The 12018-nt window shown below is 39.4% G+C and overlaps 3 protein-coding genes across 5 annotated transcripts in view; 1 reads left to right on the forward strand and 2 right to left on the reverse strand.

Annotated features, from left to right (window-relative positions):
* The window catches only part of Gluclalpha (glycine receptor alpha 1), a 66183-nt gene that overhangs the window by 1244 nt on the left and 52921 nt on the right, over positions 1-12018 (forward strand). The window lies entirely within an intron of this gene.
* Septin4 (septin 4) lies at positions 803-7109 on the reverse strand. 3 transcript variants are annotated; one of them, XM_071706436.1, is made up of 9 exons: positions 6319-7109; positions 5773-5949; positions 5358-5450; positions 4965-5130; positions 4676-4826; positions 4389-4554; positions 3697-3853; positions 2711-2792; positions 803-2043 (listed from the first exon to the last, which is right to left on the reverse strand). In XM_071706436.1, the coding sequence occupies exons 1-9, from the start codon at positions 6326-6328 to the stop codon at positions 1882-1884; spliced, it is 1164 nt and encodes a 387-aa protein (XP_071562537.1). In that variant the 5' UTR covers positions 6329-7109; the 3' UTR covers positions 803-1881. The 3 variants fall into 3 exon arrangements, with proteins under 3 accessions (XP_071562537.1, XP_071562536.1, XP_071562538.1); XM_071706435.1 differs by having other exon boundaries at positions 3685-3853; XM_071706437.1 differs by having other exon boundaries at positions 3685-3853; positions 5773-5953.
* On the reverse strand, positions 7256-11023 carry Fbp (fructose-1,6-bisphosphatase). The gene is made up of 4 exons (XM_071706438.1): positions 10689-11023; positions 8729-9193; positions 8274-8463; positions 7256-7549 (listed from the first exon to the last, which is right to left on the reverse strand). Exons 1-4 carry the CDS (start codon positions 10862-10864, stop codon positions 7358-7360), a joined length of 1023 nt encoding a protein of 340 aa, XP_071562539.1. The 5' UTR covers positions 10865-11023; the 3' UTR covers positions 7256-7357.

Below are 12018 nucleotides of genomic sequence, written 5' to 3' on the forward strand. Positions count from 1 at the left end.
TGGACTCGAACCTGATGGTTCCTCAGATTACCCCTTTTATTTATTTATTTTATTTATTTAAAAATCATCAAAAGTTGGTAGATGATTTTTCTTATCTGTCAGATAAAGATAAGTGTAGAAGTTCTTTTTTAATTGCAAACAATTTGTGCAGCATCGGATCGATGAAAAAGTTTTACTCTGTGAATTCAGTGGATTTCTAAGGCTGGGGTGTATTTTATACCTTACGCGAGTAACGTAGGGTCCGGTAGGGTTAAACGCCAAAGGCGACGTAATTACTCGAGGTAATTTCTGGAAGCGGTAGAAAACGCAAGTGAAACCGGCCGCGTGTTCTTCCGTAGGTATATATTATGCGAAACGAAAATGAATTTCGCAGCAATTTCCTCTGAAATAATTTATTCTCCAAGATGCAAGGCATATCGATATAATCCTGCGGAGGTAGCGAAATAATTTAAAATTAGTAAAAAGTTTTAAAAATTAGTTGTTTAAAATTTTAAAAATATATATTTGGAGAGATTAGATATTGATATAATAATTTAAAATTTGCATCTTTCTTAATTTGCCGTAATTCTTCGCAGTCTTTTTTAAAATCTTTTTATGAATAAACTTGGTGAATTTATCTTTAGTAAGAATTACAATATTTTTCTGCTTTAGCCAATTTTATCATATATGTATTTATTCTAAATATAAATTAAAATGTGTTCTTTTTTCTTTCTTAGTTGATTCCTTTAAAATAAATAATAGAAAGATTATTATTGGAAGGAAAAGCGGAATGGGATAGAAATAGCAATAAAGTTCAACATAATTGTTGAGACTCGAGTTGACCGTATCGTTTTTACGGCATAATGTGTTTATTGTTACAAAACATCTACGCATTTCTTCTCACAAGAAAAGAACTTAAACAAAATATTAAAAGTCAGTAAAATAGTGACTGTGCAAATCGCGGATCTTTGGTTTCTCCAACTGAATTTATCTCACACACACACTCTTCTTATAGAATTCTATATAATTACGGATTATTGTGCGTATATTTAGAACGTTAATTCTAGTTAATACTTTTCGCAATTCTTTGGCATACACTCGGGACTATAAATCTGATACTAGCGTTAAACGATAAACCAAACGGAAGAATCTTCCACCGAGAATCTCAATGCTTATTGTGCGATCAGTTATACGTCCGTTTTGCAACGAACACGCGGTGTTACATACATATATATCTCCCGATAGTTTCTGATACGACTACGCGTGTTTATTATTTTGTATAAATCAGCTATGCACGTATAAGTATAAAATACATTCCGATCTCGCGTATCACTGACGTTAGCGGTATTGAATGTAGTCGATAGATCTGTACAGGATTCGATTTGATCGAATATTCGGGTAAGCATCGGTGAATCTTTGGCAGTTCTATACTTCGTCTACCCTTTCGAACGGTGATAAAAGATAGCACGTGATCGAGAAGAAATTAATGATCTTAATAATTACTTCTAATTCTACTTCTAATTCTTCTAAATAGACAAATTTATTTTGCTTGAATTTCAATTAATCGTCTTTAATTTTGTTTACTATACGAGCGAATATTTAATCTATATATATAAGTACCGGACGTCTGTCTGTCTGTCTGTCTGACCGCGAACTACTCATTCGTTAGTGGACCGAATGAAATATTTAATAATGAATCTATAATTATATTCTATAATTTAAAGCAAATATAATTTAAAAATTTATATAATTTCGAAAGTTAGAAAATTTATACTAAAGCTACGATCTCGAGAATTATATGTAACGTCAAGATGATCTGTCGAACGAAATATGTACAGATCTCTCGGGAGGGTAAGCCCTACATTCCGGATACACACATGTATCCCGAGAATGATCTACGCTTCAGACGTCTATAATACTGTTACGTTTCTTGTCCACATCTGCGGAATCGAGATCATTGCCGAGGCTACCCACGCGGCCTCGCAATCCGACACCGCCGCCGACCTGACCGGTCGCCTTGAGCTTCTCTTGCATCTGCGCCAGGATATCTTGCATCCTCCGTATCTGCGAACGTGAATCGATGATAGCGAGTGGTGCGAGAAAACATTTCATAAGAATCGAATTAGATTAGAAAATTGAATTGGATTCAACTTTTCAGGGACATCTACACGGAGAGAATTTTTTATTATATTTTACCCTTAAATTCACTACAAACTTGGGACAACTTGGCAACCAAGGAATTTTTAAAATATACAAAAGACATTTTACAAACAACGTGATAAAAATTACCAAGCAGATTGGTAAATTTTGAAAAATTATTGAAATTTCCTAGATATATTTTAGTAAAATTAATCAAACATATTTTATATTTTAATGTAATAGATATTAATATTCTTTATTATGGTAGATATTAATCAGAATAGCTCGCATAAAATTCTTGGTGGTACATGTTGTCCCACAACTACCGTGATTTCAGGGTAAATTTTAAGAGAAAATTCTCTCCGTGTATGTACGTTTAATCCTTTTTTTTTAATTCTAATATTGCTCACAAAGGAAAAAACGAACCATATGATGAATAAGTATTAAAATATTGAAAATAATATGTTTATTTTAATATTAAGTATTGAAATATTTACGTCTTGTAATTGCATGGTAAAAACTTTACTTTCTGACTTAAAAAATTTATCCCTGAAAAGTTTCAACGCGCGACCGTTAAATTGCGTGCTCTCACCTCCTCATCTTTCTGCAAAAGAAGTCTGTCCGTGTCGGATATACTGTTCTCGAAGTGCGGTCCGGAATCTCTTTTCAGTTTGCTGTAAAAAAGAGACGAGAGGCGTATTTTTATTCTCGATTATCCGAAAGGGGGCTACGAATAATCTACGAAATGCAATCGAAGCATGAGTTATATGAAAGGGTAAAAGCCATGGTGGTGTAAGTCAAATTTTTTAAAATATTGACTCGTGTACATAGATGCAATTTATATATTGTATAGATTGCATCTATGCACACACTGAGAAAAAAATATTTTAATCCAAAAAAATATTTATTAGGTGGCTCCTAATAGCATTATTTACTTACTTTTTACACATATTTATTTAGAATTAAATATTTTTATTTAATTGAAATAAAAATATCTAATTCTAAATAAATATGTGTAAAAAATAAGTAAATATGCTATTAGGAGCCACCTAATAAATATTTTTTTGGATTTTTTCTCAGTGCACGAGTTAATAGATATTTTAAAAAAATTCGACTTATACCACTATGGCTTTTACCCCTCCATATGTTAAAGCAATACCGTGCAATTTTTCAAAAAGTATCAATCTTACAACGTTCTTCAATTTTTACTGGACAATATAGAATTTATATATAAAATATTCCAACTATTCTCCACTGAATTATCATTATACCGTTGGAACCACAAACTAGTTGGAATCACAAACTAGTTCGAAACTATTGCTGGCAGATGCTTTTAATAATCATGCAAAGCGTACAGGGCACTCGAAAGCATATCAAGCTCTTCAAAGAGCCAATATTAATAGTCCATTACCATTTCGGATCTCGAGGGAAGCTCTTGAAACGCAGACTAGTGTAAAAATAATTATTCCGAAACGCGACACTTTCGAGACACCCCGTACGCATTGCGAACGCGCGATAAGCGCGTCCGTATGTATATATACCTACTGGAATGCAATATTTATTTACATGCGTAAATACCTCCGTTCCCGGATCGCTTGCTGCGAAATTTGAGAAATACATTGGGCCCGAAAATTCTCGTAGTGAACGTCCTGCGTGACGTCCTTTAGATCCTGCATGTGCGTCGATATTAGCATCGTCCTTAGTTTGACGAAGTCACTGTGCTTCGGGTTCTCGACTATGATCAATCAGAATTGAAATGTTAAAGATCGGCCGCCGACATGCGAAAGCCAGAGGTACTTTTAAAATGCATTCAGTCCCTCCTGCTTTCAAATACGCTGATTGATTATACTCGCAGAAGGCTTAAGCGCCTCAGGAGCTCTTTTATCGATTAAATCTCTAATTGCTTTTGATTCGGCTTCTGCTTAACGATCTAATTGAAAAGTCGGTATTCTTGTAAAGGGTATCGAGTACGTGAAATCCCTGTTCTGAATTTTGATTCCTTTGACGTTACTGCATCGAAGTGCACTCTCAGTTCTTTCAAATAGCAATTGTTGACGGAGATTTACCTAATAATGATAATTAAAATCGTGTTCTTTGGCTGGACCAAGCAAATTTTGTTGCAAATGTGAAATCACAATCGCGCAAATTTTTCTATTAAAAATATTTACGTTAAAAAATTTTTTTCTCAACGTTATACTTACCTCGCACGTAGCTCATGGGAATTAGTACAATCGAAAAATATAAATTTTATGTGGAATATAAAAGTTCACCTTCCACTACGCCCCACGGATACTGCCGGCCGCGAACTTTCCTTCCGGCGACCTCCAGCACCGTCGAACTTCCGACGACCGCGAATGGTATACAGGCCTTCAGCTCCTTATCCTGTTGCTTGAACTCCTCGTCCTCGTCGCTGTCGCAATCCGGGAACTGGTATATCTGTGCGACAATACGGAAATTAATTAGCATTTGCCGCGCGTCGTAAGAACGAGCGCTATTGCACGTATCAGGAAATTATGAAAGTTCGCATTATTTTACGTCCAAAAGGAAAAAGTCAAACCTGAATCTCGTGTTCCTCGATGTCCGCCAAAATGCGCTCCTTTAACTTTTTCACCTCGTGAGTGGTCAAAGTGTCCGCTTTCGCGATTACGGGAACGACGTTAACTTTCCGATGTAGGCGCCTTAATACCTCGAGATCGATCTGCCTGAGGCTATAAAGAAAGATCGATATTCAAATTAAGGATTGTAATTGAGTCTGATATATAATCGCGCTCGATATTACCGCGGGGTGAAAATTATCTTTAATCCTGTAAATGAGAATATATGGAGAGCTGGATTATATCACGTACCCGTGGCCGTATGGTGGTATAAAGTACAGACAACAGTGTACCCTGTTATCTTGGATATTTTTCCTATTTAATCCGCTTTCGTCCGTAAAGTACTGGCGAAACTGCTCGTCGATGTAAGCCGAGCACGCTTTCCACGTATCCTCGCAATTTACCGCATCGCCGAATCCTTGAACGGCATCGTTATTTATTGAATTATTTAATAAAGTTGTATCGTTATTTACGTGAAATTGAATTTTACGAAAAATCAATATTATTATTTATCCAGCAATTTTACGAAATCGCTATTTACAAAAATATTCCCCGTAATTAATTCAACGTGTCTATACTAAGATAACATGCAGATATAAACTTGTTTAAACATGGAAAATAAATAGGCTCGGCGATATTTCTCACCTGGCGTGTCTACGATCGTTAAGCGGAGCCGAACGCCACGCTCCTCTATATCCATTGTCTTTTTCTCGATAGAGGTGGTCTTAGCCACCCGCTCTGGAAGTGAACGATGAATATTTATCGACTCCTCGAGATCGTGGGCAGTTTACCCACGATGTAAGCTGATCAAATATTTTTCGCGTGTCAATAACTCGCGGGAGGCACGCGGGAGGTTTTTAGAGCAAGACTATCCCGGCGCGGTGGCGTTACACGTCCTCCCTTCTCCGTCGCGATTAAACGGTGTCATTGTTATTACGATTGGCCGCGCATATAATATCAGAGGGGACTGACAGGGGTTTGACTAGGACTAGAGGACAGTCTAGTTTTCGCGAGGTGATCGCGTTTATATGGATGAAATTAAAATGAAAATCACACGCACCCGCCGCATCCGGAATTCGCCGGTCTTTGTACAGGTCCCCGAGGAAGAGGCTGTTTATGAGCGTCGACTTGCCGAGACCGGTCTCACCCAATACCATCAGGGTGAACTCGAAGCCCCTCTTCACCGATTTCCGGTGCACTTGCTCCGGCAGCGTCGCGAAGCCGATATAATCCCTGTCTTACTGAGCGAAACAAACGGTCGTTAATTTCGCGACATATCAATATATCTAGGTAAATTTCTCTCGCCGTCTTTTATACAGAGACAAACACTCAATAATTAATAAAGCGCGTTGCACGTTTAAATACAAAAACTCCGAACATATAGAATTACGTGCGAGCACGATTGCGTTGTGATTTTTGGCTGACTCATTGACTGATTCGTAAACGCGACGCATGTACGGCGTCAATAAATGCATAATTTACATATATCATAGCGAATCGAGCCGGTTTCCCGACTCGGAGAGAGAAAACAAACAAGACAATTTTTGCGACACTTTCGCTGTTAAACACGCGACAATTTTTTTATTTAAATAAAACGTTTACGTACCACCGGACATTATGGCAGAATCTAAGGGCGCTTCCGTGGGACGACGAGCATAACGGCAGCCAAATGTCGACCAAAACGTACTACGGCCGAGGGCGGCTCGCGCTCATGAATGCCTCTCTTCGTCCGTCCGGCCTCGGCTTGCGCTGGCGCACTGTCGACCGGCCGATCAATAGTCGGTCGTGCTCCTATGATGCATTCCGGGCTGCACGCCGTGAAGAGGTTAAGCCGGAGAGAGCCGGGCGTGCGTGCAGAATAAATAGCAACGTTATCAGCGCCCGCCGTCTCGCTTAACGGTTATACAAACGGAAGAACGGAAATGATATAGTCCGACATCGGTTAAGCCTGACCGATGACGCGATGCTGCGACGGCTTCGCGCTTCGCGCCGCTCGCATCGCGCTGCATTCACGCCCGGCAAGTGATAAGTACGGCGTTCGTGAAAGGAAAAAGAAAAAAAAACTGTCACGACGCGACGCCGTCTCTTATCGTCACACCGTGCGCGCCGATCGAATTAGATTGAGTTCCTCGAAGAGATTAATCGAGATCGGTGCTACTAACGCTGTTCCCCGTGACGGTATTTCTTAACGGTTTCATCAACGTCGCTTTTAACGAACGCGGATGATATATTTGCATTCACGTGTACGCGCCGAATAAATTAAATAATCCGACGCGCTAACGTTTAGCGTAATTTCAGGTCTCCGCGCGAAACATGATGAATTTTCGGATTTACCGGATTTGCCATACAATCGGCCGTAATTATTCGTAATGGCCTGTAAAAGCGCCTGATGACATGGGATTTATTACATTTCCGCGCTGTTTGACTACAATTTCGATTAATTAATTGTTATTAATTATTTTCCCCGTGGTATTACTTTTAAGCGATAACAAAATTATTCGACCATTTAAATTGAGGGGTCTGATATAACAGCTAATACGTAATTTAATAAAAAAATTAATTTATTGTAAAATGTAAAATAACAATCCGTATAAAAAAGATATATAACGCTCGATTATTATGTGCTTGGAAGAGATTCTTCGTTTTTATCGCTCGGCCTTATTTTTTATAAACGCCATTACGTCGTTAACGTCGTCTTTCGAGCCCAAGAAAATGGGTGATCTCTGATGGATGTTCTCCGGAAAGATGTCCAGAATATCAATTTTTCCGTTTGTCGCCAGACCGCCGGCTTCCTTGACTAGGAAAGCCATCGGCACGCACTCGTACAGAAGTCGTAGCTGAAATTACAAAATTACGAAATTAATACAAGTGGCGCATACTTATTGATTTGACTTTTGCGAAATTTTCATGCTTTAATGCGTGAGATGTAATATAGATGAGAAGTATGTTTAAAATGCGTTACATAATGCATGCAATAAATTGTAATAAATTAAAGTCTAATAATAAGTTAATTATCGGTAAATACGTTCTCTTGAAATTCTGACCCCGGTATCGGTCTCTCTGATAGAGAGCTGCAATCGTGTTTACCCGAGTGGATAATACGCAAAGTCCGATAATGTTTTACAGAAATTTACATAGAAATCAGGGATGCCGCCGCGCAGATCAGTCCAAGTTAAAACCGGATATTTATATACCGCGCTTAGATAAAATAATTTCCAAAGTCCGATACTTTCCTGCATGTTTATCGGATAGATGGTAGCGTAAAACACCTGTTTATAACGCAAAGTTACAGCGGGTTATTTTATTACTCAATCCGCGTCTGTGTGGTGATAAGCGCATCCGATAAGCGCGAGATCAGGAATTTACAAAAAAATCCGAATCGTTTGGCAATAATCGGAGAGCGAAGAGCGAATCAAGAAGATAAATGGGATACGTAACACGAAATATGTCGTAATATACGCCGCTTATCGCTCCCGTATTTGTCTCGATCTGTCTTGTTCTTTTTCCGTACCATATAGATAGTTAGTTCAATATAAAGTTCAGAAGTCGTCGTGAAATTACCTTGCCGTTGGGATTGCTCTTGCTCGCGGGATACAAGAAGATACCGCCGTACTTAATCGTACGGTGTACGTCGGCGACCATGGAGCCCACGTACCTGGCACTGTAGGGCTTTCCGGTTGCGGGATATTTCTTGGAATGTACGTACTCCTTGATAGACGAGTCCCACGTGCTCTCGTTGCCTTCGTTAATACTGCAAATAATCGTACCGCGATTTCAGTGCGGTCAATAACGACCGAGAGAGAGAGAGAGAGAAAGAGTTTCGAAAGATGTACTTTCGCCTATAAAAAGTCAACTTGAACTCAACATATATCGACTATCTTATCGAATTCGTGATTACGCTGACGATGTTAACTGTAACTCGCACATCAAAAATTGTGCACCGAATATATTTCATTCCGCAGCTTTCGTTTCTTTTTCTCTCTCTCTCTGTCTTTTCCCTTTATTTTTTATCATACCTATATATATTGCCTCTGTCGGGCATACGCATGTTCTTCTCGGTCAGTATAAATTCTCCGATGGCCGGATCGTACATGAACCCATTAACGCCACGGCCGATCGAGAGCACTATCATAGTCGCCGAGCCGTATAGAGCGTATCCGGCCGCGACCAAGTTCCGTCCCGGTTGCAGCGCGGCCTGCAGCGTGGATTCCCCGGATTGTTCGGATTTTTTGTAAATTCCGAAGATCGAGCCCACCGAGACGAGGCAGTCGATGTTGGAGGAGCCGTCGAGCGGGTCGAAACACACGACGTACTTGCCGCTCTTCTCCGTTTCCACCTCGATAGCGTACTGGTTCTCCTCGCTCACGAGCACGCACGTGGTGAAGGATGACGTCAGCATGTTAATGAAGAGCTCGTTGCTCAGGACGTCCAGCTTCTTGACTTCCTCACCCTGAACGTTGGTATTGCCGGCGATCCCATACCTGATGGATGAACAGGGATGCGTCGTGCGTTTAATAGCTGATTAGTACACCCAAATGAGCATTGCATCACCGATTCAATTAATTATGATTGATTTGGGCTTGAAATAGTTTGAATACGCGATAAAAATATATGATAAAAGTCGTTTCAAATATTATTTTAAAAATTATACTATATTATTTTATATTTAAAATTGTTAATACACTTACATCTAAATATATTCTTTATTTTATAATCAGATGTAGACAGAAATTTTTAAGAACTTCGAACGTTTAGATATTGACCCGCATCTAAGGAAAGACTCTCTAGAGGTTTAAACCTTTCAAGAGAGAAGAGATTTTCTGATTTTAAATGATATTTGAAACAGTTCGCGAATCTTGATATGATTAAATTGTTTTGAAATTGAAAGAAGTATTGGAAAAAGAAGCCCTTATTTAAAATACTGGGACAAATGTAACATTGTCTTTTGTAACATTTTTCAAAAGCAAACACGTTAAAGAATATTATAAAATTTTTGTTTAGAAAATAAATTATAGGATCGTTAGAAATGTGAGGTAGATAATTTATTCAGGAGATAATATGAAAACATTAAGATAATAATTATTCGTTATATTATCTAAGATTCACGGACTTCATTACAGCTATCTAATCTTAATTCGAGGCACAATCCACATCAGATTATTGATAAGGGAAGTTTGTTCCGAAACTTCGATAGAGAGCGACCAGTCATGAAATTGTTTTATTCATGTCGCTGCGGCGTGTGCACCACTGTAATAATGGGAAATCATTTATATGTTATTTACATGCAAGGTTACAGAATTGTCAGGGCGTAGAGATTAATGTTTACTGGCGTGTATTGGCAGCTTGAGCACGGTAAATGCACGGGACTATACCGCTGCCGAATACATTTGAATAAAATAGAGACGAGCGCCGGTTCGACAGCAAACGTTAGCCTCAGTTACGATACTGCGGAGACTTTACACCTACGCTGTACACATATATGTATACTAGTTCGAGTCTTCCTCTGCCGCGTGCTAAATTCTGACCGTTGAGTGCCGCGTGAAAATGTAAAACCGCATATGTAAGCTGCACCCGTACACTGGTTATAATGTATATGAAAGTCCTCTATTTGTTGTCGCAAAGTGATTTTGCAACTTTTAAACCGTGGGGAATATTTGCGCAATAAAACGTACAGTCGTGAACCAGCGTAGTTTCGAACTCGCATGAAGATTACAAATTATAATTAGGTTAATTTGAATATCTCGTAAAGTGTCTCTATTTCAGCTGTTTAAATATGCCATTAGAACGTCTAGTTTATGAGATCACGAAGTGTTTTTGCACTTCTCTCGCGCTGATCCTCTTTCGCTTATTCGGCCATGCAGAAAGCGACCGAATCGCACATTCCACGGCGTGCACTACGTTCGCGTTTTTTTTTCTCGCAAACGTTGGCGCGAGGCTGGCTCTCGTTCAGCCTCGAAAGCTCGCATGTTTACTCACATATTAGCGATACCGGCCTTCCTCACGGCCGAGCTGACGGCTTTTACGGCGGTCTGTATGCTATTCAGTAGCTGCGTGAGATCGCCGGTCGCCGTTGGCACCTTGCGCTGCTCCGCCAGCACGAATCTCGTCAGCGTCATGCAGTCCGAGTCCATGATCGTGTTTTTCGATGCCATCGTATTTTTTTTCGAGCTGCGGGACGGAACGCGAGGAAACTGGCGTGAGAGAACGAGGCTGTCTCGGCGGAGACTGAAACCGACGATTTCGAGGCGCTGCGTTATATAAGACCCCGGCAACGGCTAGTCGGCGACGCGTTATCGCGACACTCGCGACAGTGAAAGCAGCATTGGCATTCGAGTTTCCGAGCTCGCTCTAGCGAGCTTCTTCTACGAGTTGATACTATTTACAATGCGCGCGAACGGTGACGCGCGTGCCTTGATAAAGTCGCTCTTCGAAGCGCGCTCAAGTGACGCGATATCATCGGGTGGAAAACGGGATATCTCACTTATTTTGTATTTATTACTCCGTAAATATCTATACTCTCTAAAAGTCGAAGAGTTAAATATCACTCAGAACGAGTGAAATGCAAGTGTAATGGAAAATGAAAATTGAGCCTGTGTAGGTACCTGGAGCGATTCGCCACTCTAAAAAGAGTAAAATTGCGCTATAAATTAGAGTGAAAATCGCACTCCATTTCAATGAAGATCAGTGTCTATAGAAGTGAATTATGTCACTCTACACAATTTTGAGTGAAAAATTTCACCCTATTAGAGTCATTTATCAGTCGATCTTTAGCGAATCGTGGTTCACTATAGCTTTAGAGTGAGATCGCACTCCAATAGAATAGCCGCTCATAAAATTTGAGTGAAAAATTCACTCCTACTTTATGAGTGAATTTACTCACGTTAGAGTGACAACTCTCCCTCGTGGAGTGACACTAGCGCAATCACTCTAATATATTATTGGCGAAACCACTCTATGACATTTAGAGAGTACAGAGAATGCAATCAATACACGGATTTCTATCTGCGTTACTCATATTGTGTAAAATGAAACGTGGTAATCAGTGTTAGAGTTTATTTTTCTGATGGTTTAAAGTCAATTTTCACATCGGGAATATACACTACCATAGATTTACTTTTCCACGTTTTTCTCGCTGCACAAATTTGTTATTTTATTAATTCATTGACGCGTGTATGGTTAATTTCATACATATATCTATGTATATATAAAGTTTGTAGAATTAAACGTGGCCACGCATTAGTTGGTCACACGCGGATTTATAAAAGAGTAAAATCCCTCGAAAAACCGATAATCGTATAAAATAAGC

This window comes from Temnothorax nylanderi, unplaced genomic scaffold (genome assembly GCF_030848795.1).
Source record: "Temnothorax nylanderi isolate EJ_2023f unplaced genomic scaffold, tnyl_v1.0 TNYL_tig0052_pilon, whole genome shotgun sequence".
Classification (NCBI taxonomy): domain Eukaryota; kingdom Metazoa; phylum Arthropoda; class Insecta; order Hymenoptera; family Formicidae; genus Temnothorax; species Temnothorax nylanderi.